Source organism: Cinclus cinclus, chromosome 2 (assembly GCF_963662255.1).
Source record: "Cinclus cinclus chromosome 2, bCinCin1.1, whole genome shotgun sequence".
NCBI lineage: Eukaryota > Metazoa > Chordata > Aves > Passeriformes > Cinclidae > Cinclus > Cinclus cinclus.
Genome location: NC_085047.1, coordinates 88,622,441 through 88,647,959, shown reverse-complemented (window position 1 = coordinate 88,647,959; position 25,519 = coordinate 88,622,441). Strand labels below are relative to the sequence as shown.

At 38.1% G+C, this 25,519-nt stretch overlaps 2 protein-coding genes across 2 annotated transcripts in view; one reads left to right on the top strand and one right to left on the bottom strand.

Moving 5' to 3' along the window:
• Window positions 1-1,397: 1,397 nt before the first annotated feature.
• MFSD9 (major facilitator superfamily domain containing 9) lies at window positions 1,398-6,026 on the top strand. The gene is made up of 5 exons (XM_062515048.1): window positions 1,398-1,482; window positions 2,740-2,783; window positions 3,998-4,127; window positions 4,508-4,717; window positions 5,239-6,026. Exons 1-5 carry the CDS (start codon window positions 1,413-1,415, stop codon window positions 6,024-6,026), a joined length of 1,242 nt encoding a protein of 413 aa, XP_062371032.1. The 5' UTR covers window positions 1,398-1,412.
• An 8,424-nt stretch (window positions 6,027-14,450) lies between these two features.
• SLC9A2 (solute carrier family 9 member A2) overlaps window positions 14,451-25,519 on the bottom strand; it is a 31,993-nt gene continuing 20,924 nt past the window's right edge. Inside the window, exons 6-12 of the mRNA XM_062515047.1 lie at window positions 23,609-23,698; window positions 22,263-22,333; window positions 20,645-20,806; window positions 19,960-20,056; window positions 18,910-19,041; window positions 16,849-16,939; window positions 14,451-14,821 (exon numbers count right to left, since the gene is read on the bottom strand). Of these exons, the coding sequence (XP_062371031.1) occupies window positions 14,451-14,821; window positions 16,849-16,939; window positions 18,910-19,041; window positions 19,960-20,056; window positions 20,645-20,806; window positions 22,263-22,333; window positions 23,609-23,698 (1,014 nt within the window). The remainder of the gene's footprint in view (window positions 14,822-16,848; window positions 16,940-18,909; window positions 19,042-19,959; window positions 20,057-20,644; window positions 20,807-22,262; window positions 22,334-23,608; window positions 23,699-25,519) is intronic.

Genomic DNA, 25,519 nt, shown 5'->3' with positions numbered 1-25,519 from the left:
TGAAATGTTAAGATATTTGTTGCCTTACCTACTTTTAGGTTGGGCAATTAGAAACACCCCCGTTGGCTTGTGTCCTGGAGCAACTATCCCAGGGAAATGTGCATTAGAACTTTGCTCCTTTTAACTGGTTTTTAAACGCTGTGGTTCTCCAGCCCTGACATAGCTTGTTGACACTGAGCTGCAGCGCACAAGAAAATCAACCAAGTGAGTGTTCTTTTAAGAGGGTGTGGTGATGCAAACTTCCTGTAGCCTGACGAATAGATACAGCGTGACTATCACTCCCCACAAGGAATTAAACGTGCAAAGAGATGTAAGTGCCCGTCAGAGGATAGTGGTTCATGGGTGGTGCTCTGCTTGCGTGCCTGTGGCAGTCTAGTACTGCCAGGGTATAGTCTGAGACTTGTACTTTTTGATGTCTCTGTTGATGACCTGGACGAGATCACTGAACCTCTCTTCAGGTTCACAGATGACACCTAAGATTGTATTACTGAAGATGTTTGTAGTTGGTGTGCTCTGTTTGTTCAAGCTAGTATATTTAATGATTCTAACTTGTAAGCCTCAATTTCAACCATCAAAAAGTAATCAGTGACAGACTGAGAATTCACTTAGTGACACACATTGTTACAGTTAATCAGTTTTTGAGGTAGTCTAGTTCAGTTCAAACAGTGATGAAAGGTGATCTTGTTCCAATAGATCTCCAGGGGACTCTGGATGCTGTGCCAGATTGTAGTAGTACTGAAAGAACTACTGGGTCAATGTGGTGAGCTTAACAAAAAGTAATAAAGCAAAAGGAACAAGCAGGAGATCCTTGTACTTCTCAGGATGGGCATTGTCCTTTACCCTTCTCTTACAAAATGCTTTTCAATTTGCTTTGCCTTTATTTTTTTTTCAAGTTTCTGTCTTGTCACATTTCTTAAGCTATACACAAAGGCAATCTGTAAGTAGGTTTAGATCTATTGTAGCTTCTTCCTCATTGTGGTTGGTTTAAAATACCATTTTTTAAAATGTATGTTCGTTGAGCAAATAAAAAGTATTTTTAAGTGATTGAAATTAGACCACTTTGAATTTAAAGGACTGTTTTCTTGTTAAACAGATAAAGTTTAATATACGTTAAAAGAATATTTAATGTTTAAATATATATCTTCAGAAGGATTGTATGTAGAGATGTAGAGTGGGGGGGAAATTGATGTTCTTGTAGGATTAGCTCCTATGTGAGACAATCCTTTACCTTTCAGTTTATGTGTTTTGTAATACGAAAAATGTTCTTTTAACCTTGTGTTGATGTGGTGATAATTTACTTCATAAAAATTTATTTTCCTAATGTTGACTGTTATTTGGCCAGGTTTCTATTGTCTTTGTGAAAGTTACTAAAACTTTTCCTGCCTTCTTTTCAGGACTTATTTGGGGTGAGCATGGTTGTTCCTTTAATGAATCTTCATATCAAATCTCTAGGAGCAAGTCATACAGTTGCTGGAATCATAGGTGAGTTGCACTACTTGATTTACGAGATAAGATAAGGCCTGGATTTTGCCTTACTGCAAATTGGCCATTGTAACATGCTTCTTCCTTGCTAATACCGTAATAAAAAGTAAAGACAATTTCCAAGTAAAACTGTATGGGCAGCCATACTGTGTTAGACCCAGAGACCTGTCCAAACTCATGCACTGACAGTAGCCAAAAGCATGTGAAAGGGCACAGTTGGAAAGAACAAGGAAGTCTTGCACTAGCTTTTGTACAGCTACTTTTCCGGCATCCAAGAATTCACAGCTTAGTAGTTTAGGGAGCCAGAGGTGTTGCTTGTAGTTTTATTGTTATTTACACTTCGCAAACAGTACCTCTGCAGCTGGTTCTCCAAAGCTTTCCAATGTCTTTGATTGCTCCCAGTTTGATTCAAATCCTTACAGCTGTCATGGCAAAATATTTACTCACTTTTTGGAATGTTTTCAAATAAATTCTGAAGATACGGAATTTTATCTTAAAGTATTTAGTGCTAAGATAAGTTCTGTGGCTTTAAAGTATCTTTTATGGTATTGCTTATGGTTTTGAGTGTTACAATATGTTCTTTCTTCCCAGACACTGGAGCTGTTAGTCAGTTTTATTATTTTGCTTTTTTATTTAACACTTTGTATGAAATAATACTGCTTCTACAGTGAGTTGACAGTATTATTTTAAGCAGCAATTAGTCAGAAATATGTTTTTATTTCAACAGTCTGCTTTGATTTTTAACATTAGAAAAAAAATAAGTTTGAGATGTATTCTTATAAATGAAAGAGTCTGGCAGATGTTTCTCTCTGCTTCTCTTCTGTTACTAAATGCTGCTAAACTCCTAGCCTCCAAAATGAGAAAATAGGGTCTGTGTTTTCTTCAGGGTTTCTGTGATGCCTTGTAGGAGACTGAAACACCATGTGGAAAGTCCTCTCCAGTAGGCAAATTCTCTCCTGATTCTGAGAAAGCAATTATAAATGCCAAGACCTGTTTTGTTTAACACTCCATACAAAACAACATCATTTCACCTTACATAGTTTGATGACTTTTCAGCACTTTTTTCTTTCTATTTTGTCATTCCCTGAAACTATTTCCTTTATTAAATGCTGAACTCCACCCTTGCTTTTTTGTTCTCCCTCTTCCTGTCCCTCTAGTAAACTATTCCCATGATTTCCCATTTTTCATAATTTAAACTTTTGTGCAGTTTTCATGTAAAAAGCTTGATTTTTAACACTGGTATTTTGTTGGTTTTAGGATCTCTCTATGGTGTAATGCAGCTATTTTCCAGCACATTTGTGGTGAGTTCCAACACTGCCTTCCAGAGCATAGTGGTATTTCTATGGATTGTAGGGGGAAAAAGGGTGAGGTTAATAATAGCATGTATTGACATTTTGAAAATGCGTAAAATGTTCGTATAAGCATTTTGGTTGGAGGAACCAATTTTCAGTTTGCAAGAGAAATGGCAGTTTTGTTTATGGGGAATTGCCAGGTTTTTCAGACCCAAACAGAATACAGTTTTTAGACAAAAACTAGAATAGAGATTTGGGCTCAGATACATTACTGAACAGGTCATAGTTACACAGGGTTGTCTTCTCTGGTGTTGTGCTGGTAGAGCAGTTTCCTTCAGTGCAGTAGCCTAGCCAAAAAGCAGTCTCATGAGTCAGCTTTTCACAGCCTGTGATCTAGTTTGCTATCCCTGCTTAATGAGCAGTGTCTTGTAATTCACTATATGGTCTAAATTAATCATTGCATCTTTGCTGTTTGGTTGGTTTTGTTTTCTATTGGCTATTAATTTTTTATGTCCTAATATTATCCTGGTACCAGTTTTCTCATTTTGAAGAGAACAGATTATGAGAAATGTCTCATAAAAATAACTGTTTCTGGGTTTGTTATGCAGGACACCTGGGGTAATTTCCTGCTAAACTGCTATAGCTTTGTGGCATTTTCTTGGAAGTGCAAGACCCTTGTCTACTTTCTTAAAAAACTATTTCCTCGTGGGAATCAAGCTGATTTATAAGCATGATAAATGCAAGTTTTCTGTTTGCCTTCTGCAAACTACTTCTTACCTGTCTGTGGTCAGATGACAAGCTCTTCATAGCCAAGATAATTGCTTTTAGGATGTTCAACAAGTGTCTAATACATAGCAGCCTGAGTGATGCAAGCAAACATTTGTGGTTGGTTATGGTAAGGTTTTCAGAGGGCTTCTACTGGTAACATTTTGTGGTATTTATTGCAGGACTGTCTTTTTTAAAGGGAGATTTTTTTTTGTATAAAAATGCTCTATACACAATATTAAATGGAATCGTGGTTTTGGCAGGTAGCCTGCCAGCAGGGCAGAACTCTGCTTGTGACTTCCAGATTTTGAGCACTTAGGAATGTTATGTAGTAAGCTTATTAGGCTTTCATTGACAGTCCTTTGATCTCTTCTCAATTTAATTTAGAAGTACTGATTGATCACTGCACATAGCTTAGTGTTACAAAAAGCTAATCTTTCTTTCCTGCTTTGTGGAAGGGCTGCTGGAGTGACATAGTAGGAAGACGGTATTCCCTGCTTGCTTGTATTCTTCTCAGTGCACTGGGTTACTTCCTTCTTGGAAATTCCACCACAGTGTTCTTGTTTGCTCTTTCTAGAGTCCCTGTAGGTGAGTAAACACTTGGCATTTTGCGGTTTAAATTCTGTGTAGTCTCAGCTTGAGAATTACTATGGTAGAAATCGTGTCATATGGATAGCTGTGCAGCATCATCACCCTGTAGCACCAACTGAACCTAAATATTGGAAATGTCTTTACAAATCAAGAATTCTCATTGTTTTTTTTCCTGAAAATAATTCAAAATGTTGAGGCTAACCTACTAGGCATCCAAACCCCACGAAGCTGCTTACTGTAGCACTGAAGAATGTGTGATCAGTGGAATTTTAAAAATATAAATCATACAAATTTGGACCATTGTTACTTGAGATAGCTTTTTTTTTTCTTTGTACTGAGAAATACATGCTTATTGATTTGTTTCTATTTTGTTGCAGGTATTTTCAAACACACGCTTTCCATCTCTAAAGCCCTGCTGTCTGACCTGGTTTCGGAGAGGGATCGGCCTTTAGTCATGGGGCGCTTCAATGCAGCCTCCAGTGTGGGCTTCATTCTGGGTCCTGTTGTTGGTGGCTACCTTGCCGAGTTCGAAGGTGGCTTTTACCAAACATCCTTCATCTGTGCCTCTATCTTCCTTCTGAATGGTGGTAAGTTGTATGTCACATTTTGCATCTTGCATCCCTTCATTCCTCATTTTGTCCTTTTAAGCCATTTGTAATACCTTAAATTCATAGTGTGCTTATCATCTATGGCATAAATATTTTGTATGTCGGTACTGCTGTTTGAATTTGAACTTGTGTGGAAAGGGTGGGAATTTTGAAACTGTTATCCTCCAGGTGCTTCACTTTTTATTGCCTGTATCTCTTACATTCAGACACAAATGGGAGTTTTTGATGTGCCCAAAGATGAAGACAAGAAATCAGAATTTTGGTTTTAGCCATTTCATTTATTTATATAGTGTGAGTGTGGCATTTCAGTGCTTTCCTTTCTTATTTCAATGCATTTAAAATTGAACTGATAGTATGAATAAGGCTAGACTTAATATTTGCAAATTTTTTAAGGATAAATACTGTTGAAGTATTTTTTTAAATTGTCATGGTCAAATTAATGTCTTCCACGTAAAGTTGATGCAATTGAATGAAATCAACTAATTTCTTGGTCTTTATAGGTCTTGTCTGGATGCTACCCTGGAGTGAAGAAAACACTAGCAACAGGGACCATTACCAAGACAAAGGAACAAACAATTGCTCAGCAAAATCAAATCATGACCTTCACTTGAAATCAGCAAGTAGTAGAGCTGTGACAAACCATAGTTTTTTCCAGTCTTCATGGATCCAAGTTGCAACAGTGCTGAAGAAGATTAAAGGAATTGCGTGCTCTAATTTGTGGGATGTATTTTTAGTGCGGTTCCTGATGTCTGTTGCTATACTGTTGTACTATAGTAATTTTACTCTGGCCTTGGAGGAGAGGTTTGGGGTGAAACCCTTGTTTGCTGGATACCTAATGAGCTATAGCAGTGCACTTGGAGTCCTGGCTGGTTGTCTGCTTGGACCAATAACAAGACTCTATGGGCACAACACTTACAGACTTCTGTTGCACTCCAGCACTTTTACCTGCATGCTGATTCTCCTGTATGCATCAGCACCGAGCATATGGCTGGTCATTTTGTCCTCCACGTTCTTGGCCTTCTCCACAACCATAGGCCGTACCTGTATCATTGATCTGGAGCTGACTGTTGGTGGGAACGAGGCCAGCGGTACACTCCTAGGTGTTGGACAGTCGGTGACATCAGTGGGACGTATTATTGCCCCACTCCTTTCTGGAATTGCTCAGGAGTTCAGTCCTTGTGGACCCCCAAGTCTAGCTGTGGGATTAGCATTACTTGCTATTGTGATAATGAATGCAAACAAAGAAAAATACCGTAGTCATGGAAGTGTGAAGTTAAAAAATCAGTAGTCACAATTTTGGATTGCAGATGTATCTTCACCTGCCAGGCTTGTACAGTGATTACATTATTTTTAAAGAGAGCACATTCTGTTCCCATGGAAGCAAGTATATATACATATTTCTGCTGCTGGGATGTTAAGTCTAGACAGATGTTATTCTAACAGGTACCACTAGGACATTTCTAAGAGCGGCAGATGTTCCTATATTGCACTGGCTGTGATTTCTTAAATGGATTTTTAACCTTTTTGGAGGGGAAAAAAAAGAATGTCGGGAAACGCACAAATCCTGCTTGTAGCTTATTTTTGAAACAGTGTTGAGACTGAAAGATTGTTTAAAGAGGATGAATCAAAGGTGAATTTTTGTTACTTAATCAGAAGGAGAATTTGCAATATGTTTGGCCTTAATTTCCTATGCTGTGATCTGTTTCCTTTTGTCTGTTATGACAGTAGCTTATATAATAGGATGTTTATGTGATATATGTTTATATAGGATGCTTATGTGATTTTTGTGTAGCATATTTTGTCCACAAAACTTTCTGCAGACAGTGATTAGGCACATTGGGGTAATTGTGCACCCCCTGCTGATTCTTGGTCTTTCCCAAGTAACAGAATTGGGTATATGCTAACTTCGTGTACTAGAAGACCTAGAGTAGTACCAGGCCATTCAGACTGGAACTGAGGCTGAATTCAAGTTTTATTGAATTTTAACTGATGGCTTCTGTTTAGTAATAACTTCTACTGAGGAATTTTGTCATAATTTCTTTATTTATATTTCCTGTGCAATTTTTCTACCTTCATTTTAAGAATAAATTCCCTTCTTAATTTTTTCAAATTACTGTAAAGGTGTGAGCATCTAGCAGTAGTTCATGGATCTGGATTAATGCATCCTGTCTTATCTCAGGCATAAGTGACATTTCAGTGACAAGAGAAATATGGTTTTGTTGGTATTTTAGTCCTCATTTGTGTGCATGGATTAACTGAAGAGAGGTTACTCTCAAGAGTTGTACAGAGTTGGAGCACTGCTGTTCAAGCTCATTACATACCAGTCACCATTATTTGTATTTCATATGAAACATGGAAAAAAGGTATTCTGCTCTGATAATGTTCTCTATGATCTTCATTATATTACCTGATGAAAGTATAAAGTCAACTATGTAAGTGTTTGGTTGGGGGCTTTTTATGCAGTTTAGTCATCTCCTTGAACACATCAGTGCAAACACTCTTCTTGCTTCACGTGAATCATGGATGGTGCTTGCTTTTTATTTTCACTTCATTTTCTTCTTCACCTTTTCCACGGCCTACTAGCTTTCAAATATTTTTTGAAACCTCAGTGATTCTAGTGGCAGCACCATAGGAATTTATATATGGAACTCTGAACTGTTTTAATTTTATTTATTGACATAATCAGTGTCTTATTCCTAGTTCTATTTAAGTACATATCCTCAGAGTTCATTACTGCAGTAATATGTGTTTCATTTCTCCTAAGGAACTTGAGGTATTTTCAGGTCTCTTACCTTCTCTTGCCTTTCTTGGTAGATGCCCAAAACAGTATTACTCTAAATTTCCTATTTTCTTTCTTTCTGTCTTTTAAAGTTTGGGTTTTTTTTCTTTACCTAAAACCACCCTTCTGTAAGTAGGCGAATTGTCTTACATATCTCTAGCAAGGGGTTAAGGAAAAGGGTTGGAAAAAAGCTTCAAAAATCAACATTTATTAATGATTTAGTATTTTTTTCCAATACTTGTTGATTATATGATGTAACATAACATTTACCCTTCTAAATAGCTGCATTAATATAATTTGACTTCTGTGAACATCTATCCTAATACATATCCTACTGAATATTGGTTATAGAAGCCTCACAGTTGAGAAATCTGTGGGAGCCTGTAGTCTTGGGGACACATTGCAACACATTTTACAGAAGATTTTTTACTTGTAGGCCAAAATTATTCCTGAAGTGCCACAGAAACATTTCTTTTCTGTACAGGTACAGAAAAATTGAACTATATTTTTTTTTTTCTTTAAGGACTAGAAATAAAATGAAGTGGCATTCCACATGTATAATTATGTCACTGTGATTTTTTTCCCATCTTCCTCTGCTGAAGCTATAGCACAAAATAGTGTTCAAGTCAATATGAAGTGTGGATGCTTTTTATTTTCTCAAGCTGTGGTTAAAATCTTTTGAACCTGTCTACTTTTCTCATAAAGGGCACAGGAGCCAAGGATTCAACCAAGAAGTGACTTGACAGTGACTGAAAAAGAAGAAATAAAATTGAGAACTCTGCAATTTTAAGATGAAGTCCTTAAAGCTACTGTTCCTTGTACCTGGAGACCACATTTGCCACCCTTGTGTTGCCTCATAGTTGCCATAACCATGCAAGTTCAGAGAGTGAAGATTCAATGACATTCCTTGCAGATACAGAGAGGAGCAGTTGCAGCTAATTTTGGCTACAGTCTAGTGGGCGAACTACTGAATTACTCAGCTGTTTCTTGAATCCAGTTGTAGAATCTTCTGTAGAAGACTGTAACAAAACAGATCTGAATATGGACTAAAAACAATTTTCTGCCAGCAAACCACTGCAAATTAAGATTTTTCTCTTGCTTGCTGTTACTTTATTTTGGGCTGGTTTCCAGGGGCCTGTAGGAAGGGTTGGGTTTTGGTTTGGTTTGTTGGGTTTTTTTGGTCTTTACCCTTCAAAATTTTCCATTTGGTAAGTGACTTTTTTGATGATTTTGATCAGCTCATGTTGAAGAGGTGTGTATACATACTGATATTGTTGCTTTTAAATGATGAAGCAAAGGTAAGATTTTTTTTTTTCCTGTTGGGGTAGACTGTGTACTTTTGAAGAGATCCTTTATAAACATAGCAGTTTTGGGGTGTTGACCCTGGCTGGACACCAGGTACCCACCGAAGCCACTCCTCTCTGGAATGGACAGGGGAGAGGAGAGAAAATACAACAAAAGATTCATGAGTTAAGGACAGGGAGTAATCACTCTCTGATTACTGTCATGAGTAATCAACTTGGGGAGATAATTGAATTTATTACTAATCAAAATTAGAGCAGGATAATAAAAAGTAAAATAAATTTTAGAAACACCTTCCTGCCACCCCTCCGTCCTTCCCAGGCTCTACTTCCTCCCCTGCTGCAGTGCAGGGATACAAGGAATGAGATGGTCAATTTGTCACACTTTGTTTGTGATGCTGCTCAAAGAAGAGAGTCCTTCTCTGCTCCAGCATGGCATCTCTCCCACAGGAAACAGTCTTCCACAGACTTCTACAATGTGAGTCCTTCCCATGGGCTACAGTTCACTACTAACCACTCCAGCATGGGTCCCTTTTCCACAGGGTGCAGTCCTTCAGGAGCAGACTGCTCCAGTGTGAGTTCCCCACAGACCCACAAGTCCTGCCAGCAAACCTGCCCTACCATGGGCTCCTCTCCCCATGGGTCCACAGGTCCTGCCAGAAGCCTGCTCCTATGTGGGCTTCCCATGGGGTCACAGCCTCTTTTGACATCCACCTGCTGTGACATGGGGTGGTGGCATGGGCTCCTCCAGCAGTTGCAGGTGGATCTCTGCTCCCTGTGGTCCTCCATGAACTGCAGGGGCACAGCTGCCTCACCATAGTCTTCAGCACAGCCTGCAGGGGAATTTCTGCTCCAGAACCTGGAGCACTTCCTCTCCTCCTTCACTGACCTTGGTGTCTGCAGAGTTGTTTCTCTCATTCCACTCTTCTCTGGCCACAAGTGTTTCTATGAAAAAACTTACTTTTTTCCTTTTTTAATATGTTATTAGACACTGATTGTGTTTGGCTTGGCCAGCAGTGGGACCACCTTGGAGCCAGCTGGCATTAGCTTGGTCAGACAAAGGGAAAGCTTCTGGCAGCTTCTCAGAGAAGCCACCACTATATCCCCCCCCACTACCAAAACTTTGCCATGCAGACCCAATACATCAGTTCTGTAGACTTCCATTTCCTGTCCAGTTTTCCTTCTTCTGAATTTACTCACTGCAGCACAATCACAGAGATCAGTACCATTTTCATCTTTTGAGAACAAGTTGATCATTGAGGAGATAATGCAGCCACAAAATGGGACAAGTGTTTATGATGTGGCTTGCTCATTACTCCAGGTTCTCTGTAGTGCCATTGCATTCCTGCTGCTGGGAACCTCTGTGGGTGCTGCCAGTGCCAATCTGGTTATGGGTGTTGCAGGACACACTTGGGTAAATGATCCTTTCTAGCCTAGCACTTTGGCATTTGAAAACCCAATAGTTGCCTGTGCTGTTACTGCTATAATATTGAAGACTAATTCACAAAGAGCTGATCATGAATCTTGTAAGATCATGAATCTTGGAAGAGTGTACTGGAGCCTGAACTTTGAGAATCATGATTGTGAGTGGAGGTCAGACTGCTTTTAGAAATGAAAGTATACAGCTTGTTTTAAAGGGAATTCTTGAAAAACAATTTGTTTTAATTTTTGAAGAGAAAATAATTGAATTTTTTTATTACTTTAAATCTCAGCACCAAAAAATTATTTTTTGAGATGTGCTACACCGGAAGACTCAGTCTTCCATTCTGTCAAATATCTAAGAAATAGGAGGTCTCAGAGAGGAAAAATGAAGTGGAAGTATTTAAGTTTTTTCTTTTTTGTGGGAAAAAAATTACTTTTTGAAACAAAACCTGTGGCAATTAGGGTGCCATATTTATGCACATTAACAGGATATTTTTATTGGATCAGAGCTCTTGTGATACAAAAAGCATTCCAACGTCCTATTTCAAAATCTTTCCTCTTTTCTTCAGGGGTTCAGGGGTGTTGACAGAACTTGGACAGTTTTGGAAGTGGTGACCAGCTAAGGCCTTTCTTGGAGCTGATGTTTGGAATTGGTGGACTTGGCAGCTCTTGAAAAATTTGGTGCAGGGTGCAGTGTGTTTGCTTCCAGAGAGCCCAAGATACCCTTCATAACAGCAGGCATGTTATTTTGGCAAAACTTTAAACTTTGTTTTTCCATGTGATTTCTATGTGGCTTTAGTACAGAAGGATATTCTCAAATGTTTAAATTGTTATGCAGTAAGGTTTTCTTTTAACTGGTTTCAGTGGAATTTGCATGATACTTTAGTACAAAATAGGACAGCCCTTAAAATTCTAGCTCTTTGGGCAGATTTTTCTTGGGTTTTTTTTTCAACTATCTGCCTAAAAAAGGTTACTGGGTGTCTATCCCCTCTAGGCCTTGTTATACCTTCTTTCTTATCCTATTTCAATTTATGGGCTTCTCAGGATCTGGAGGGGAAATACTGAAAACCCTAATTCAGAGTGGAACTGTATTTCCCCACTGTCCCTAAAACTGGACTTTCTTCATCAAAAATGCATTAAAATATCTCTACTAGAGAGTGTATTGGGGAGTCCATCTGGAAACAAAATAATTTGTATGTGGCTCTGGCAAGTTTCCCAGTTACTGTTGAAGATCTGGTTTCCTTTAAACAGCAAGGAACGTTGTCCTCAGTCAATACATGACTTTCCCCATCAGATGGTGCTCGAGGACAGATTTATTGGGCATTTCATTCTCCAGCAGACAAACTGATATGACATGAAAGATGTGTCTCCTCTGCAGGCTCAAAAAAATGCTCATGTGTTTTTCCTTTGCAGGAAAGGAAAAAAAAAAAAAAAACAAAAAAAAAAAACAAAAAAAGAAATGCAAACAAACAAAAAAAAATAACACAAAAAAATTTATAAACCTCTGACCCAAACCAGAGCATGAGCTGAATGATAAGGGCTTACTGGATCAATGCCTGTGTCACCTGCTGCTGTCATTGCTACTGAAAAGGAGAGCATCTGGAAATCAGTTCCCAGACATGGCAAGGGTCGGATTCAACAATAGTGGAAAAGAGTCCCTGAAACTGGTGGGAAGAGCAGAAATGAAGAAAGTAGAGGGTACTCACAAGGACACAGAGTCCCAGGAGATTTGCAATTCTGCTTCATAATGTGACCATGCTGGAGATGTGCCTTGATGCTCGTATTCTGTGGATTTTCTAAGTGCTTTGGAAAGGTAAAAACATGCTATGATGTTTTGGAGCACCAAGAGCTTAGCACCATATTTATAAAAATGACCTTTACTTTGATGTGCTTGTACTATGGGGCACCACTTTAAGCACAAATAATGTGAGCATGCCCTGCATTAATGGGCAACCAGCACAGCAGTAAAGTTCCTGAAACCTGCATTCATTATTTAAAATTGTGCCATAAAAAAACAACTGTTTGAAAAGCAGCTCTCCCCAGATAGAAGCCAAGTGCTAGGTCATTACCAGCACACAAAGAAGAAAACTCCACGGAGAGTAAACTAAATGTTGATGTGCAACATTTCACATTTATTTATTTGGTCAGATTTCAGATCGGCCTAATATAAAACAGCTAATCTAAACAGTCTGATCTGTAAGGAGGATGTTGTCTCAAAACTGAAATCAAAACTTGAGGCTTTTTTCTTATTAAAACATGATCCAAATAATGCAGTGACATAGCATTCCCTGACAATTTTACAGATTTTCCTGTTGAAAGGCAACTTTAAATTTCTTTTTAAAACTTGCTGGCTTTGTTTGAACCCAATTTTATTTCCAAACAAGAGATGATCATTAGAGGACAGCTAAGTATTGATTTCCACAGTAATCATTTGTTGAGATTAGCCATGAACATTTGACTGAGGTTTATAGGGTTCACACAGTCATTCCTCTTAGACTTTGAATTTGACACACAGCAGAATTTTTCATAGCTGGAACAGAGGAAAAAGATTAAAGGACCTGTGCTAAGGAAAGAGTTTAGGAAGGCTTGATAGTTCAAATTCATACATGAAATAAATATTTTGTAAATGCTTTTAGAAGAAGGAAAGTCTTACAACCCCGTTTATCAACCCCCACCCATGAACATTTGAAAGAAATCTACTTTGTGGTTTTAAAAGGAAACTCTGATTTTTAATAGTTCTTTCAAAACAAACTTAAATTAAAAAAAATAATCTTATTGCCCAGAGATTTAGAAATGTGCTAATGAAAGAGAAAATTTATGATTTCACAGTGTACATTCTTCAATGAAAGTTATCAATTTTGTAACAAGTAGAAAAAAAATTATTTCTGCATTGTACTGAAATGTGTATCTGTGCTAAAGCAAGCTCAGTACTTTGATTACATGAGACAGAAAGTGCAAATTCCTGAGAGCTACAGTTAAGTATCATTTATTTAAATGCACCCTCCCTTCCCATATGCCCTCAAATGGTAGCCATGGATCAAGAAGTCCATGTTATTAAGGTGCACAGCGACTTCAGCTGATTCCAGGGCCCCACTGTGCTACTTTTCTGTAAAAACAAATTAGATGGAACATTTTTGTTCCTTGGAGTGCATAGCTCAGACAAAGAAAAGATTATCTTTCCCCTTTTACAGATGAGGAAACAAAAAGTAAAACAAATTAACCAGGGTCACAAGCATGAGTTGAATGAGCATTCTTGAGTATCAGTGGTCCCTGACTCAAACAGGAGACTGCTCGCTTTGTCTACGTGCAGTACTCTGCAACTATTCTACTGCTGTGTTTGTATTACATTGCAACCAAGTGCCTAAGGTGCAAAAAAGCAATTTTGATTCACAACGTTATTTATCCACTTGAAGTTTTCTGGTTTTAGGCCTTCTGGTGTCCTAATAAGTGCTCTCAGTTCTTGCTGACATAAGTGAAAGCCAAGGTAATTCAGTTTTTCTTTGGTGATCCTTAGTACCTTTCAAAGGTAACATATTGCCAAAAATTCAGAAAGTAAAAATTCAAGCTATTCAGGTCTTTGTTACAAGTCCTTTTTATAAGCTGTATTTGCAATTCTGCCCCTAAAGCTTGTTTCTTCTTCCTCTTTTTCTGCATCAGAGGTCTTCGAACAAACTAGGCTTCAGGAATATATTTATTCTTCTTTAGAAGTCTATATGATAGGTGCATTGTGCAATTTTCAGTGTTATTCATGTTGAAGCTCTGGTTAAAACAAGTGTTATTGATTATAAATAAAATCTGAAACTACACATAATTTTGGGGGTATTTTTTAAGAATCCATTCATCACTGGACTTTCAGCAAGGATTTCAATAGAAAACTGGGTATTGAACCTTTGTGACTTGGTTCTGTGAGAAATGATGTTATAAGGCACATTTCCATACTATTTTAACAGTGTAAATAATGTAATTAAATTAAAGCATTGCCATAAGTTATTTATAAAAGAAATACATTTTTTTATGTCTTTAACTTTGCAATTGCTCCAGTATTCCTTTCACTTAGTTAATGGAGTCGACTTAACTCAAATGGAAGTGGTTAGACCCAGACTGAGGCTTGTTTTGTTATTTTAATGGATCCCATGGTCTGATCAGATAGTTTAGAGTCCTAATTCAGTATGTCCATGGTTTATTACCAATAGTTCTCCTTTGGCTGTGTTTAATACAGCTGGTTCTCAGGCTTATTTCTCTGCCTGTCCCCTTGCGATGCCTGCCTAACTAACCGTGGTGGTGGCATGGGTCTTGCTGACCCATGGTCTGCAGTCAGATCTTCCCTGCTCAGAGTGCCAAATCTTGGTCTCGTCAGCAGTGGCTGCCTGAACCCAATGGATGGCTGAGGCACGGTGCTTGGGTCCTGCTGTTCTCCTCGCCCATCCTGGCTCCCGTCAACTTCATTCTTCCACTCCACCCTAAACTCAGGTAGTGGTCTCTGTTGTCTCAGTCTCTGGTCTCTCAAGATTTTCCCTGCTCTCGGTCTTAGATTGAGCACTGTGGTAGCAGCATCCAACTCAGAGTCACTGCTGTCACCCACTGTCAATTGAAAACAAAAGTATAGTTTTAGGTGTAGAATAAAACTGTTTCAGGAATATTTGAGTAACAGCACACTGAGCCCTTGCAGCCACAGAATAAAGTTTCCCCATATTTTTCTATATTCAGTGCTTTCTGATTAGATGCAGCAACAGCCTCTTAACTCTGCCAAAATAGGGGATAGATTTGACTTTAAAATGTCCCTACCCTCAAAAGTGTGATTTTTTTAGAAAGGACTCATTCGGCTGCTCCTTGCTTACCAAGTGCTCCCTTGATTGAAGTAACATTTACCCAGTTCTGGGAAATTTCCTGTTCTCTGGACAAAAAAAAACCCTGCTTCTCTCTGACCTTACAGTCTAGTCCCAGCTTACATCCAAGCAGGATACCAAAAGTAGATTTCTCAGCCTCACATCTCATGAAATCTAAACTGAGAGGCATTTCCAGAGCACAACACGTACTGGGGCTCTAGAAATTTGACTTTGGAAAAGGTGCATCAAGACTCTACTAGGCAAAGGATTTTCCAAGATGAATGTACAGATGGGTGGAAATCTCCCATCTTTAATAAGGCTGAATGTAAGACATGAAACAGAATCAACAGGGCAAATGTTATAGGTTGCAAGTGCTGCAGACTCTTCTTCCCTCTCACAGAAGTGTAGAATATGCTGTAGGGAAAACTGGCATAATTGTTTAAGGAATGCCTTTAAATGGTCATTGCCAGGTAAAGCAAGCTGGAGATTGTCTGGATGTGCACATGTGCATATATTTTTTCCCCACCAGTCTTCTTTAAAAAGAATTAACATTTTCATCAAAACTTGCACACTTCAGTCATTTGATAATAATTTTAACAATAGTTTATGAATGCCTCAGATTTGTTCTTAGACTTAAATCAGATATGATGTTTTAAATACAGCAAAGTAAACAACTGTGTATAGTGCAACTGTCATAAGAACAACTTAGATTAGTAGCCTTCATGTTATTTCTTTTTAAAAAGGTGAGGAAGGGGTCAACAAAATATATCACCATGTAATTGTCCATTCACCCAGATAATTATATATCAAGGAAGGTCTTCATCAGACTGTGTTTTCAGGCTTTTTCCCTTCTAAATATGTCAAATAATATATTTTTTGACAATTGAATAATCTGGAGGCATATTTTCTCTTTAATTCTAGGTGACAGTAGGTGACCTCTGCAGATTAACTACGGAATGAAAGGCATCCTACACTCAGAAGACAAAGATTTCATTATTAACAGACAAAAACAGTCTATTATTAAATTAATTGGGAATGGTGGAAAACTAATTGGGGTGGAGATCAAGACATTTTTGCCACTCTGCAGAGATTTTGTCTTCCCAGCAAGAGACCTTGATGACAATTTGTCATGAAAGAAAATGCTTCCAAGTATGATATAAGCATGGTAAGGAAACCATTAACAATCAAAACTAATATATAGAATTGGGCAAAGTTTTCACATAAAATATTTGTGCTTCAACACTTTTTTTTTTTTTGTTAGAACTCAAGAACTACAATACAAAACATTTGCGAGTTTAGGCAGTGGATTAAAAAAAAACAACAATTTGGTTGTACACCATTTTGAGTTCTTCATGAGAACAATAAACTACTAGATCTCATTACCCTCTCTGGTTTGGTTCTCAGAGCAGTGTCCTCTACCCTGACCCCAGAGAAGAAAAGAACCAAATAGGCTCATAATCCAGGAGGGATATCTGGATTATGGAATAAAGATAAGGAGAATGAGCCACAGCAGTGTTCCTGGTGCAAAAGTGCAGCAGGCTGCTGCTTGCTAACATGAGATGTGCTGGGAGGACTATGCCAGTATAGAATATGAAGTGAGAAATCCCCACAAAACCCTGCTGTCCAGGGCATTTCTCAACACTAACATTTCTGCTTTAGGACACGCTGCTATAAATGCTGTAATTCACTGATTTAGATGGTTCTACATCATCCTTGGAAAAACCTTTCTCCTATGTAAGCAAAATGCAGCACAGTAAGAGAAAAGCAGAAAAATTTTATTACCTCTGGAAGATGTTTTATTTCTCACTCGAAGTTTCTCTGGGAGTTTAGTGTTTTTAGGAAGTGAAAGAAATCTTTTTGTATTTGCTGCAGCCTGCATGCAAAGAAAACCAAAACATTTTAAGCCACTGCAGCCTAGTGAACCTGCATAATGCATGTTAAGGTACACGACTGAGGCTTGAACAGGTTTATGTAGCTAAAGGGCTGGAGAGTAGTTTCAGATTAGCTAATATGTGATCTTTTACTACACACTCAGTGCTGATTGCTGGCTGAAGTCTGTGCTAAGAAAGGTAATGACTGAATAATCTCAAGCAGTTTAATCAAATGAAAGCCTAGTGATATGCCTTCTAAGATGGGAGTTAATAAATGTATGGTCTCTAACCTCAACCTTGCCTGCCCAGGTTTTCCTAAGGAAGGCAAATGCTGCAAGCATGGCATTTCATGCAGCTCAATGTTTAAAACTTGTTTGAAACTTTTAATTAGTCAGCTGCAAAAGTTTGGGTGAGACTGAAGCTTGAGCTCAAGAACTAATTTGTATTCTGATCCTGCAAGCACTTTATACATATAAATGACTTTATACAGTTGACTAGTTACACTGAAGTTGATGAGGAAGTTAGGCACCAGCATGATCATTTACCAGTTCAGGGCATAAAATCCTTGTTTTCCCCAGACTAAGATTTAAAGGCTCTGGGAACCATACTTCATACTTCCTGGAACATGAGAGGTACTTCCCAGGACAAGTTGCTATCTTTTTTTTTTTTTTTATTCAAAAGTTTCTCAAGGACATCCTTTCTTACATTTGCTACAAAGATTTTAAAATCTTTACAGTCTACCAGCTTTACTCTGGTCATACAATTACTTTTGACAGACACAAAGGGAACCTGAAAGGAAATTTATTTTCCCTTAGAGACTTTTCCTCTTTGGATTTTTATTCTTTTCCTCTTTCTCCTCTTCCTCTGTGGAGGATTTATCCAAGGATAATTACTCTTAAAATGATAGCTGGTGTATTTTAAAAAGTTATCAGACATGCTTTTTCTCTCCCTGCCCCAAAAGTCCTGCTGAGTCTCCTCACTATTCCACACAGTAAATAATTTAATAGTATGAAAAAGATAACATATGTAACTGTGCTTGAGAGGATAAAAAATCATTCAGGAACAGTCTTATTGTCATAATTAACACCACAGTAGCTCTGGTAATGATCACCTATGAGGCACAGCCCTTTTGGAGACATTATTCCAGTCTCAACTGCTGAAGGACAACTGTATCAATGAAGACAACAGTCACTAAGTATTCCTGTAACATGAAAATACATATTCACAGGAGGGCTAATTTCCTTGATATGACCTTGTCCTATGTCATTTCCTGATATGACCCAAAGGATCAGTTTCCCTGGCTAATTAGTGTGCTCCATTCCAATATGATTGGAAGGTTACAAATTGCAGGATTGCCTCAGAGAGCCAGATATTATCATGCCACAGCAATCCTTGTAAGTGGAAGGAGTTTTCCTAACCAGTGCCAAAATCTGAAGGCCTGACTATATTTTATGAATAATAAGGAGCATACAATATTTTTTAAGGGAAGAGCTTGCTCTGACTGATGTGGTAAAAAGTCCTCTCCTATATTTTGGAGCTTATTTTAAGTAGCTTTTCTATCTCAAAGTCATTTTTAACCTTTAATAATCCACATTTCATCAAAATACTGATAGAGAATACTGATCATACCTACATTGAGTACATTCTGTCCAGCTTTTCTGAGGTAAAATTATGGCAGCAGATCCCACTCCCACCACATGAGGTAAAAGTATGGCACAGATCACACTCCTATCACATTCTACAAGACCGAAGCTTTGCTAAAGGTGTCAACACAAATTAAGGGGCTCATGTGTGCAACTCAAGGTGTAAGTGTGATATTACACATGCAGTTGTCTTCCAAACTCAGGATTTTTTCCTGCATGTTAGAAGATTGTTTTTTCTGCATGAAATTTAGCTATAAAGAGCTGCTTTCAACAAAAATTAAAATTAAAAAAAATCAAGCAAAACAAAAAACACCAGAAAATGCAAGTACCGGTCTTTCCCTTGACAGGCTGTTTGTTTTCCTCAGGCTCTCCCTAAGGCTGTGCCTGCGACGGATCAGAATTTCTTTGGCCTGCTTTTCACCTGCATCTGCAGCCAGGCTGTGTCGGTTGTAGGACATTGTCTAAAATAGAAAAGCAGTGATCACAGCTTGTAAAGTATGATGTCAAATGTGTTGGACTATATGAACAGGGAAAACCAGGCTTTTTTTGCTTTAATAAGCATCATAAATCCTTGTGAACAAGACCGTATTGCAGATGATTAAGAGCAAGAACAATAATTATGCCTAGAAAGGTTTTTTTCATTTGCTTCACAACCACCTGTTTTGTTTTGGTTTTTTTTTTCCTATTGCTTTTGGTTCATTTTTTTTTAACCTGCTGACATTTATAATGAAAGACAAAATGGAAGAAGCTGGCTTAATACCGTGTTTACCCCCACACTGTAGTAGCTTGGTCAGTATGTCAGTAGAGGACACATATTTGAAAGTGATGAGTCCCCTAGAGGGAAGTAATTTTTACCTCCAGCAAGCTGAAGCTTGCTCAATTTTTGAATGTTTTCCAAGGGCTCAGGCATTCAAACTACTTAGCCACAGGAGGACAAATGTGAAATGTCCTTTTGCTTTTATTTCACTGTTTTTCCAGTTTGTCATCTTTGTTCTTTAAACAAACAACTTTACAAATGGAGGCAAATAGGAAATCTAATCCCATATCATAAAGTGACCAATATACTGATACAAGCAGACAATGTTGGGTTGAACTGGCGCCTATGATCCTACTTTAATACTGTAGGTACATCAGAGGTTGTAAGACAAAAACATTAAGCTTTACCAATAGTATAAGATCAAGTAAGTATTTACACAAAGGAATGTGAATATGGTACTGTACATACGACAGGATATGGACTCAAGGCAACAGAGGTAAATAAGAGCATTACTTGTTATTATATGATAGAGCAGATGTACTAGCTCAAAGATGTGCTAGGAAGATAATCAGTATATTACAGGAGCAGTGGGATGTTTAAGTAGGCAAAAGTTCATCCTTACTCGATGTCGTATTTGGTAGAGATTCTTTGTTAATATTTCTCTCATGTTTTCCATTTCAGTGGGAGAAAGGGGCTTTATCTTTCCTTCATGATAGTCACTGTGGCAGAACGGAAAAAAAAGGAAAATATAAGGGAGACGGAGAGAGAGAGAGAGGGTGGGAGAGAGAAAAATTATTTTTATTTTTAGGGTCAGGAATGACATTTGAATTATTTCCTTCATTAGAGGTGGAAACAACATTTCAAAACAACCAAGTAGTAGATGAAAATATAACATGTAGAAATGAAATCTTGATTGCATTTGAATCGGTGGTAAGAAACAAAATGTGATAAAAATGACAATAGTTTGTCCATTGTATTTAGGTACTATTTAAAATGCCCCTCAGGCTTCCCTTGTAGCTATTCTCAGCAGGGAGGCAGGCACATGTTCAAGTCCACCTGCGCTCTACAGAGCAGATCAATGTTCCAGTGGGCAGCTGCCCCAGTAAAACTACATACCCCGGAAGAACACAGCACTTCACATGAAGCTACAGGCAAAAAGCTCTTGTTTCACATCCTCTTACTGTTCTGGTGACATCAGGACCCAAAATATCCTAAGCCAAAATGATTATCTTGCCTCCAGCCTGGGCTTTGAAATAAATTATGTGACGCAGAGGAGATGCTTGGCCATGCTGGCATTGTCTGCTTACCTGAGAGACACTGATGATGGGACCTTGCTTATCATTCCACTCTCTGCCATCTCAATGGCATGCTTGATTTCTAGCTTCTTGTATAAAGAAACAATGCTGGATTTGGGCTGGTTCTCACGGATTAGAAGTCTTCGCAGGTATTTATTGTCAAACTTTTTAAACCTGTACATGAGGCAAACCAGCCCAACCAGTTAATTTTTACTGTGCATAGTTAAGGAAAGCCAATATACTGCAGTTAATGAAATTTTAAAGGACTTTATTGTCTGGGAATGTGCCTGTTCATGTTAACGACCTAATGCTGAGTAACCTAAGAAAGGGTCAATTTCAACTTTACTTCAGATAGTCTTAATCTGTGGTTTGGTTAACATGTTAACAGGCAGTCTCCCTAGAAGCAACTTTAAAGTTTTAGCTATTCTATTCTATTCTGTGTTATTAGAAAATATTATTTTTAATTCTCTGTTTTCATCAAGACAAAGAGAACATTAAATATTTACTGTAATAACAAATAAAAGGCCAAAATTTGCATCAACTGCTTTTTCTTTGAAATTTTAGCCTGCTTTTATAAAACTTTAGAAGCTCTTCCTTTCTCCAAAGAAACTGCACCCTCTTGGATGCTTAGTGAAAAAATATTGATTGCAGCTGGTATTGATTTTGTTTGTCAGAAAATATTTTGCCCTCCAGACATTTTGAAGTTATTCTTGAATTTGGGTGTGAAGGTCAGGAAGACGTGGGACTCTCTGTTGCTCTGCAGTATTTTCATTAAAGATCCCACGTAGATTAGAGGAGAACCAGGCTGAGTAGGGAAAAGTTGTACCCATATCACCCATCTGAGGAAAGTACCCTCACTGTGTTGTCCCCAAGTCATTTGGAGAAGGCTCTCCTCAGCCATTCCTGCTGGTGCTATTATTCTCTTCTGATATAAAACACTTAAACTCTTCTTGGAGCAGAGACTAGAGGGTGGTGAGCAGTACCTATGCTTTGGGTCTAAAGAATTTGGGTGTAAAAGGAATTAGATCCAACCTGATGATGATGATGATGATGATTCAGCAGATAAAGTAAAAATATTAATTATTCAGGTATTGCCAGGAGTAATCTTCCCAACTGATACTAAGTCTTAAGTAATACCATTAAGAGCTGTGGAGCTACCTGCCATTAGGATCTCTCATGTATCTCATGCCAGCTGCTGCCTTGATCTTTCTAGAGAAAATCAAATAGCTTCTGTATGTTTACCACCAAATAGGAAACTAACCCATCACTTAACTGCCTTAAGAAATACAGTTTTCAGGAAGACAGCTGGCTGGGATGAAAGGCTCGGCAGACATACAGGAAATGCTCTGCAACACTCAGAAACATGCACCCTCAGAAGGTGCCATCCCTCACCCTGGGATCAGAGGGCTGCCTTTCTTCCCAGCTGGAGATTCTGTTCTACTTGCTTGTGGTTTTGTAAAAATCATTGTTTATCTACTTTTCCTTCAAAACCCACATGTTCTAAAAACAACCATACACTTTCAAGAATGAATGCTGGAAATGAAATATGATGCTCAACAGCCTTTGTTTGTTGCTGCAGAGCCATTTCAACCTCTCCTGTATAACAAGGAGTTTCAAAAGCAGCTCTTACTTATCTCTCCAAAAGTTGTGACCCCAGTGTCCGCATACATCTTCAATTCCAGTCTTCACGTGGTCAAAGAACTGAAGGAAAACTTTGGTTAATTACATAAACTTATAGATATCACTCAGCTTGTCCTTAGACCTTATTAGTTTCCAACTTACTTTAAAACAGGAACATCTAGTCACAGCTCAGGACAATACTTCAGTTTTAAGAAAAGCAGTCCAAAGCAAGCTCAAAACCAGAATCTGTTTCTTTCACCCTGAATCTTCTTTAGCTCACAGCCAAAAAAGGACAGAAGCTAGTTGCTAATTTCCTCAATGTCAATCTTGCTCAGCTCCTGCCTGAAACTAAAGGTTTTTCCCGTATTTTCACTTATTTGAAATTCCCTAACCTCTTGCTGCTATGCCTGGAACTTCCCCAGGCCTGACAGTGAGGCAAGTATGACTTTGTGGAGAAGAAAATCTCAGTGGACAGAAGCTTCCTACATCAGCACCAGCCTCTCAAGATGCACAGACACAACTGAGAGCCAGCATTAGATCCTGAGCTCCTATTTAAGGAATTTGTATCATCCTAAAGCATTCTGTCCACCTAATATTAGAAACACACTCTTCCCGAGTCTATTACCAATTATGAAAAACTGAACTGGTTCAGCTAAGGTCTCACTTGATCCCAGAGGCAGCATGTTTGCTTTTAATTCAGGAACCATTGTAGGGGTCTCTCAGTCTCAGAGAAAAACCCTGGTAGACAGGTCCAAAGGATAAGATCTAACAGGACAGACCTTTAGATTGGCTTCTTTCCCAAATATGGCCCTTACTATTCCTCACTTCTGAAATCTCAAACCACTTGCCTCAGGTATGCTGCAAGGAGAAATACGTTCAAGAAGATGCATGGCTAATACTCTGCAACAATTGGAGACACACATGTACCAAACATATGTCCATAAAAAGGCTGATGATGTAAGAGTTAAGTAAGTTTAAGAGAAGTTTGCATTTGTTTAATTAGATGAAACCAAATGCAGTATAATGTAATTAGATAAGGCCAAAGGTTTCCTGATGTAGCCAAATTATAAAATAACATGTATCTCATGTGTGAAATAAACTACAGAAAGTTAATTTACTTCTAGATCTGAACAATTAAGAAAGCGAGAGATTCCAAAATAGTGATACGTAACAATAATTTCAGTAATTGCTAAAAGTTAAATATAAGCTTTGCAATTATTGTGCTTATTACAGCTACCAAAAAGAAATCTAGTACAACCTCTCCATAATACTGATGCTGAATGTTTGTCTGTTTGGACGTGACCAGGAATTTCATCTGCACAAGGTTTCGCCTATGATACTGAGGCTGAAACATACCCTGTTATAAATCTCTTCACTGACAGCAGGTTGCTTTTTATTTGACCTTTTGACATCAAGAAACTCCACTAGTGGGCGAATTGTTATTCCCTGTGAAGAAAAAAACACAATAATCATAAAAGTGTATTAATTCTTCTGATTGGCAGGTTTTGCACTTAGCTATGAAGTCCTTGTCAGCTCAGACTCCATTAATGCAAAAGGAGGAAGAAGGGGGCACCCTAGAACTGAGAGGTCCAAGAGGGTCAGCCTAACAGAACCTCTCAGGAATACATCACCTATCCTATCCATAGTAATTTTACACTTTTTTTTTTTAGTTTTGTTATATGTTAGAAAAACATGAATTAGTAAACTGATTCCCTGTAATTTCAAAACAAACACGTAAAGTCCTATTTTTTAGTGATTACTTCCAAAACAGGTATTCACAGATATGCAAACAGTACTATTATTGACATCTAAGATCATGAAACTAAGGTTTTTTGTAAATATATATCCTTGCCCGACCATTCTCAGAGAAAGAACAAAAAGTTTTGGCTATCTCTTAATGATATAATGGTTTTCAACCATTATTTGTGGAATAATTAAGATAATTTGTTTACATGTACACTGGTGCAGGGGAGAGGAATGAATCTCCTGTGGTGTTGAGATCAGTCCCTACTATCCCAGACACCCAGGTCATATTTTTTTTCATAAATGAATCAAGCTTTATCTCAAAAGTAGTTAGGTTTCTTTGCCCCATTGCTCATAATGGAACACTCATCTTGAACCTTATTGTTCTAATAATTAGAAAGCTGCTTCTTAATTGCATCATGGTCACTGTGTACCACTTTGTTCTTGTGCCAACATTTGTCTTTTTAGTTTAAACAGTGTTCACTCCCTCATATAAACAGTAATTATCTCTTCTTTTCTCCTTCATCTTGCTAAGGCCAAGGCATCCTGGTCTCCTTTCACATGACAAGCTTACCAGTCCCTGATCACTCCAGAACGTGCCACTATGCTCTAATGGAAATACCTGTCTCAGTGCGTCCTAAGATCAGGTTTGCCTTTCTTCTGTCCCCACTGCACTGCATTGTTCATTTAAAATCTACCCCATTACCAATTAGTCCCCCTCCATCTTTTTCCCTCTCTATATTTTTCCAAATCAAAGGTTCCCATTTCACAAGAGAAATTCCTAGTACAAAAATCCTTACTAGAACACGTTTGCACACGTTACCGTTCAATTTAATTCTGTTCCTTTCGTATTGACCCTCAGTTCTTTCTACAGGATACTTTATCGTGTCACTGTCACCCTGAGTACACTTTTCAAAATCTGTCATCAAGAAACATAAGCATCAAAAACTCCTACATTTATGGGCCATGGTCAATTAACAAGAGTATTAACTTATCCCTGAGGAATTCCTTTAGTAATATCTCATCAGCCTATTATCTGGCCAGGGTGGTTGAACACCTGAGCAAGTGCCCAGAGAGGCTGGGATATCTCCATCCATCAATAGATTCAGAACTCAGCTTGATATGGTCCTGAGTAACATGATCTGAGGTGGCCTTCCTTTGAGCACAGGGTTGGACTAGAGACCCCCAGAGATCCTTTCTGACCCAAAGGACAATTTGCTTCTATTTCCATTTAAAGGAGAAACTTTCACCTCCTTCCTCATTCATTTTACGGTCATCCTAATATCAATCTAAACCTCAGTTTAATCAGTAGCAACACTAACAATCTCCTCTGCCACCCCCTCCCCAAAGATTTTACAATATTCCAGTTAAATTAGATTACTGTAGAAAATAAATTGCCTTATGAAAGAATGATGCCAATTTTTGCTCTGATAAATCAAATTGCATCTCATAGCACATTCCATTTATCTCCATATTTTAAATTATTAAATTAGTTTTCACAGCTAAAATCAACTGACTTCCACC

Excerpts from the sequence above, each read along its gene's own strand:
- MFSD9 (XM_062515048.1), top strand. The coding sequence starts at position 1,413 with ATGGTTGTTCCTTTAATGAATCTTCATATCAAATCTCTAGGAGCAAGT. Across the intron at positions 2,784-3,997 it reads TATTTTCCAGCACATTTGTG|GGCTGCTGGAGTGACATAGT; the intron begins GTGAGTTCCAAC and ends GCTTTGTGGAAG. Across the intron at positions 4,128-4,507 it reads TCTTTCTAGAGTCCCTGTAG|GTATTTTCAAACACACGCTT; the intron begins GTGAGTAAACAC and ends ATTTTGTTGCAG.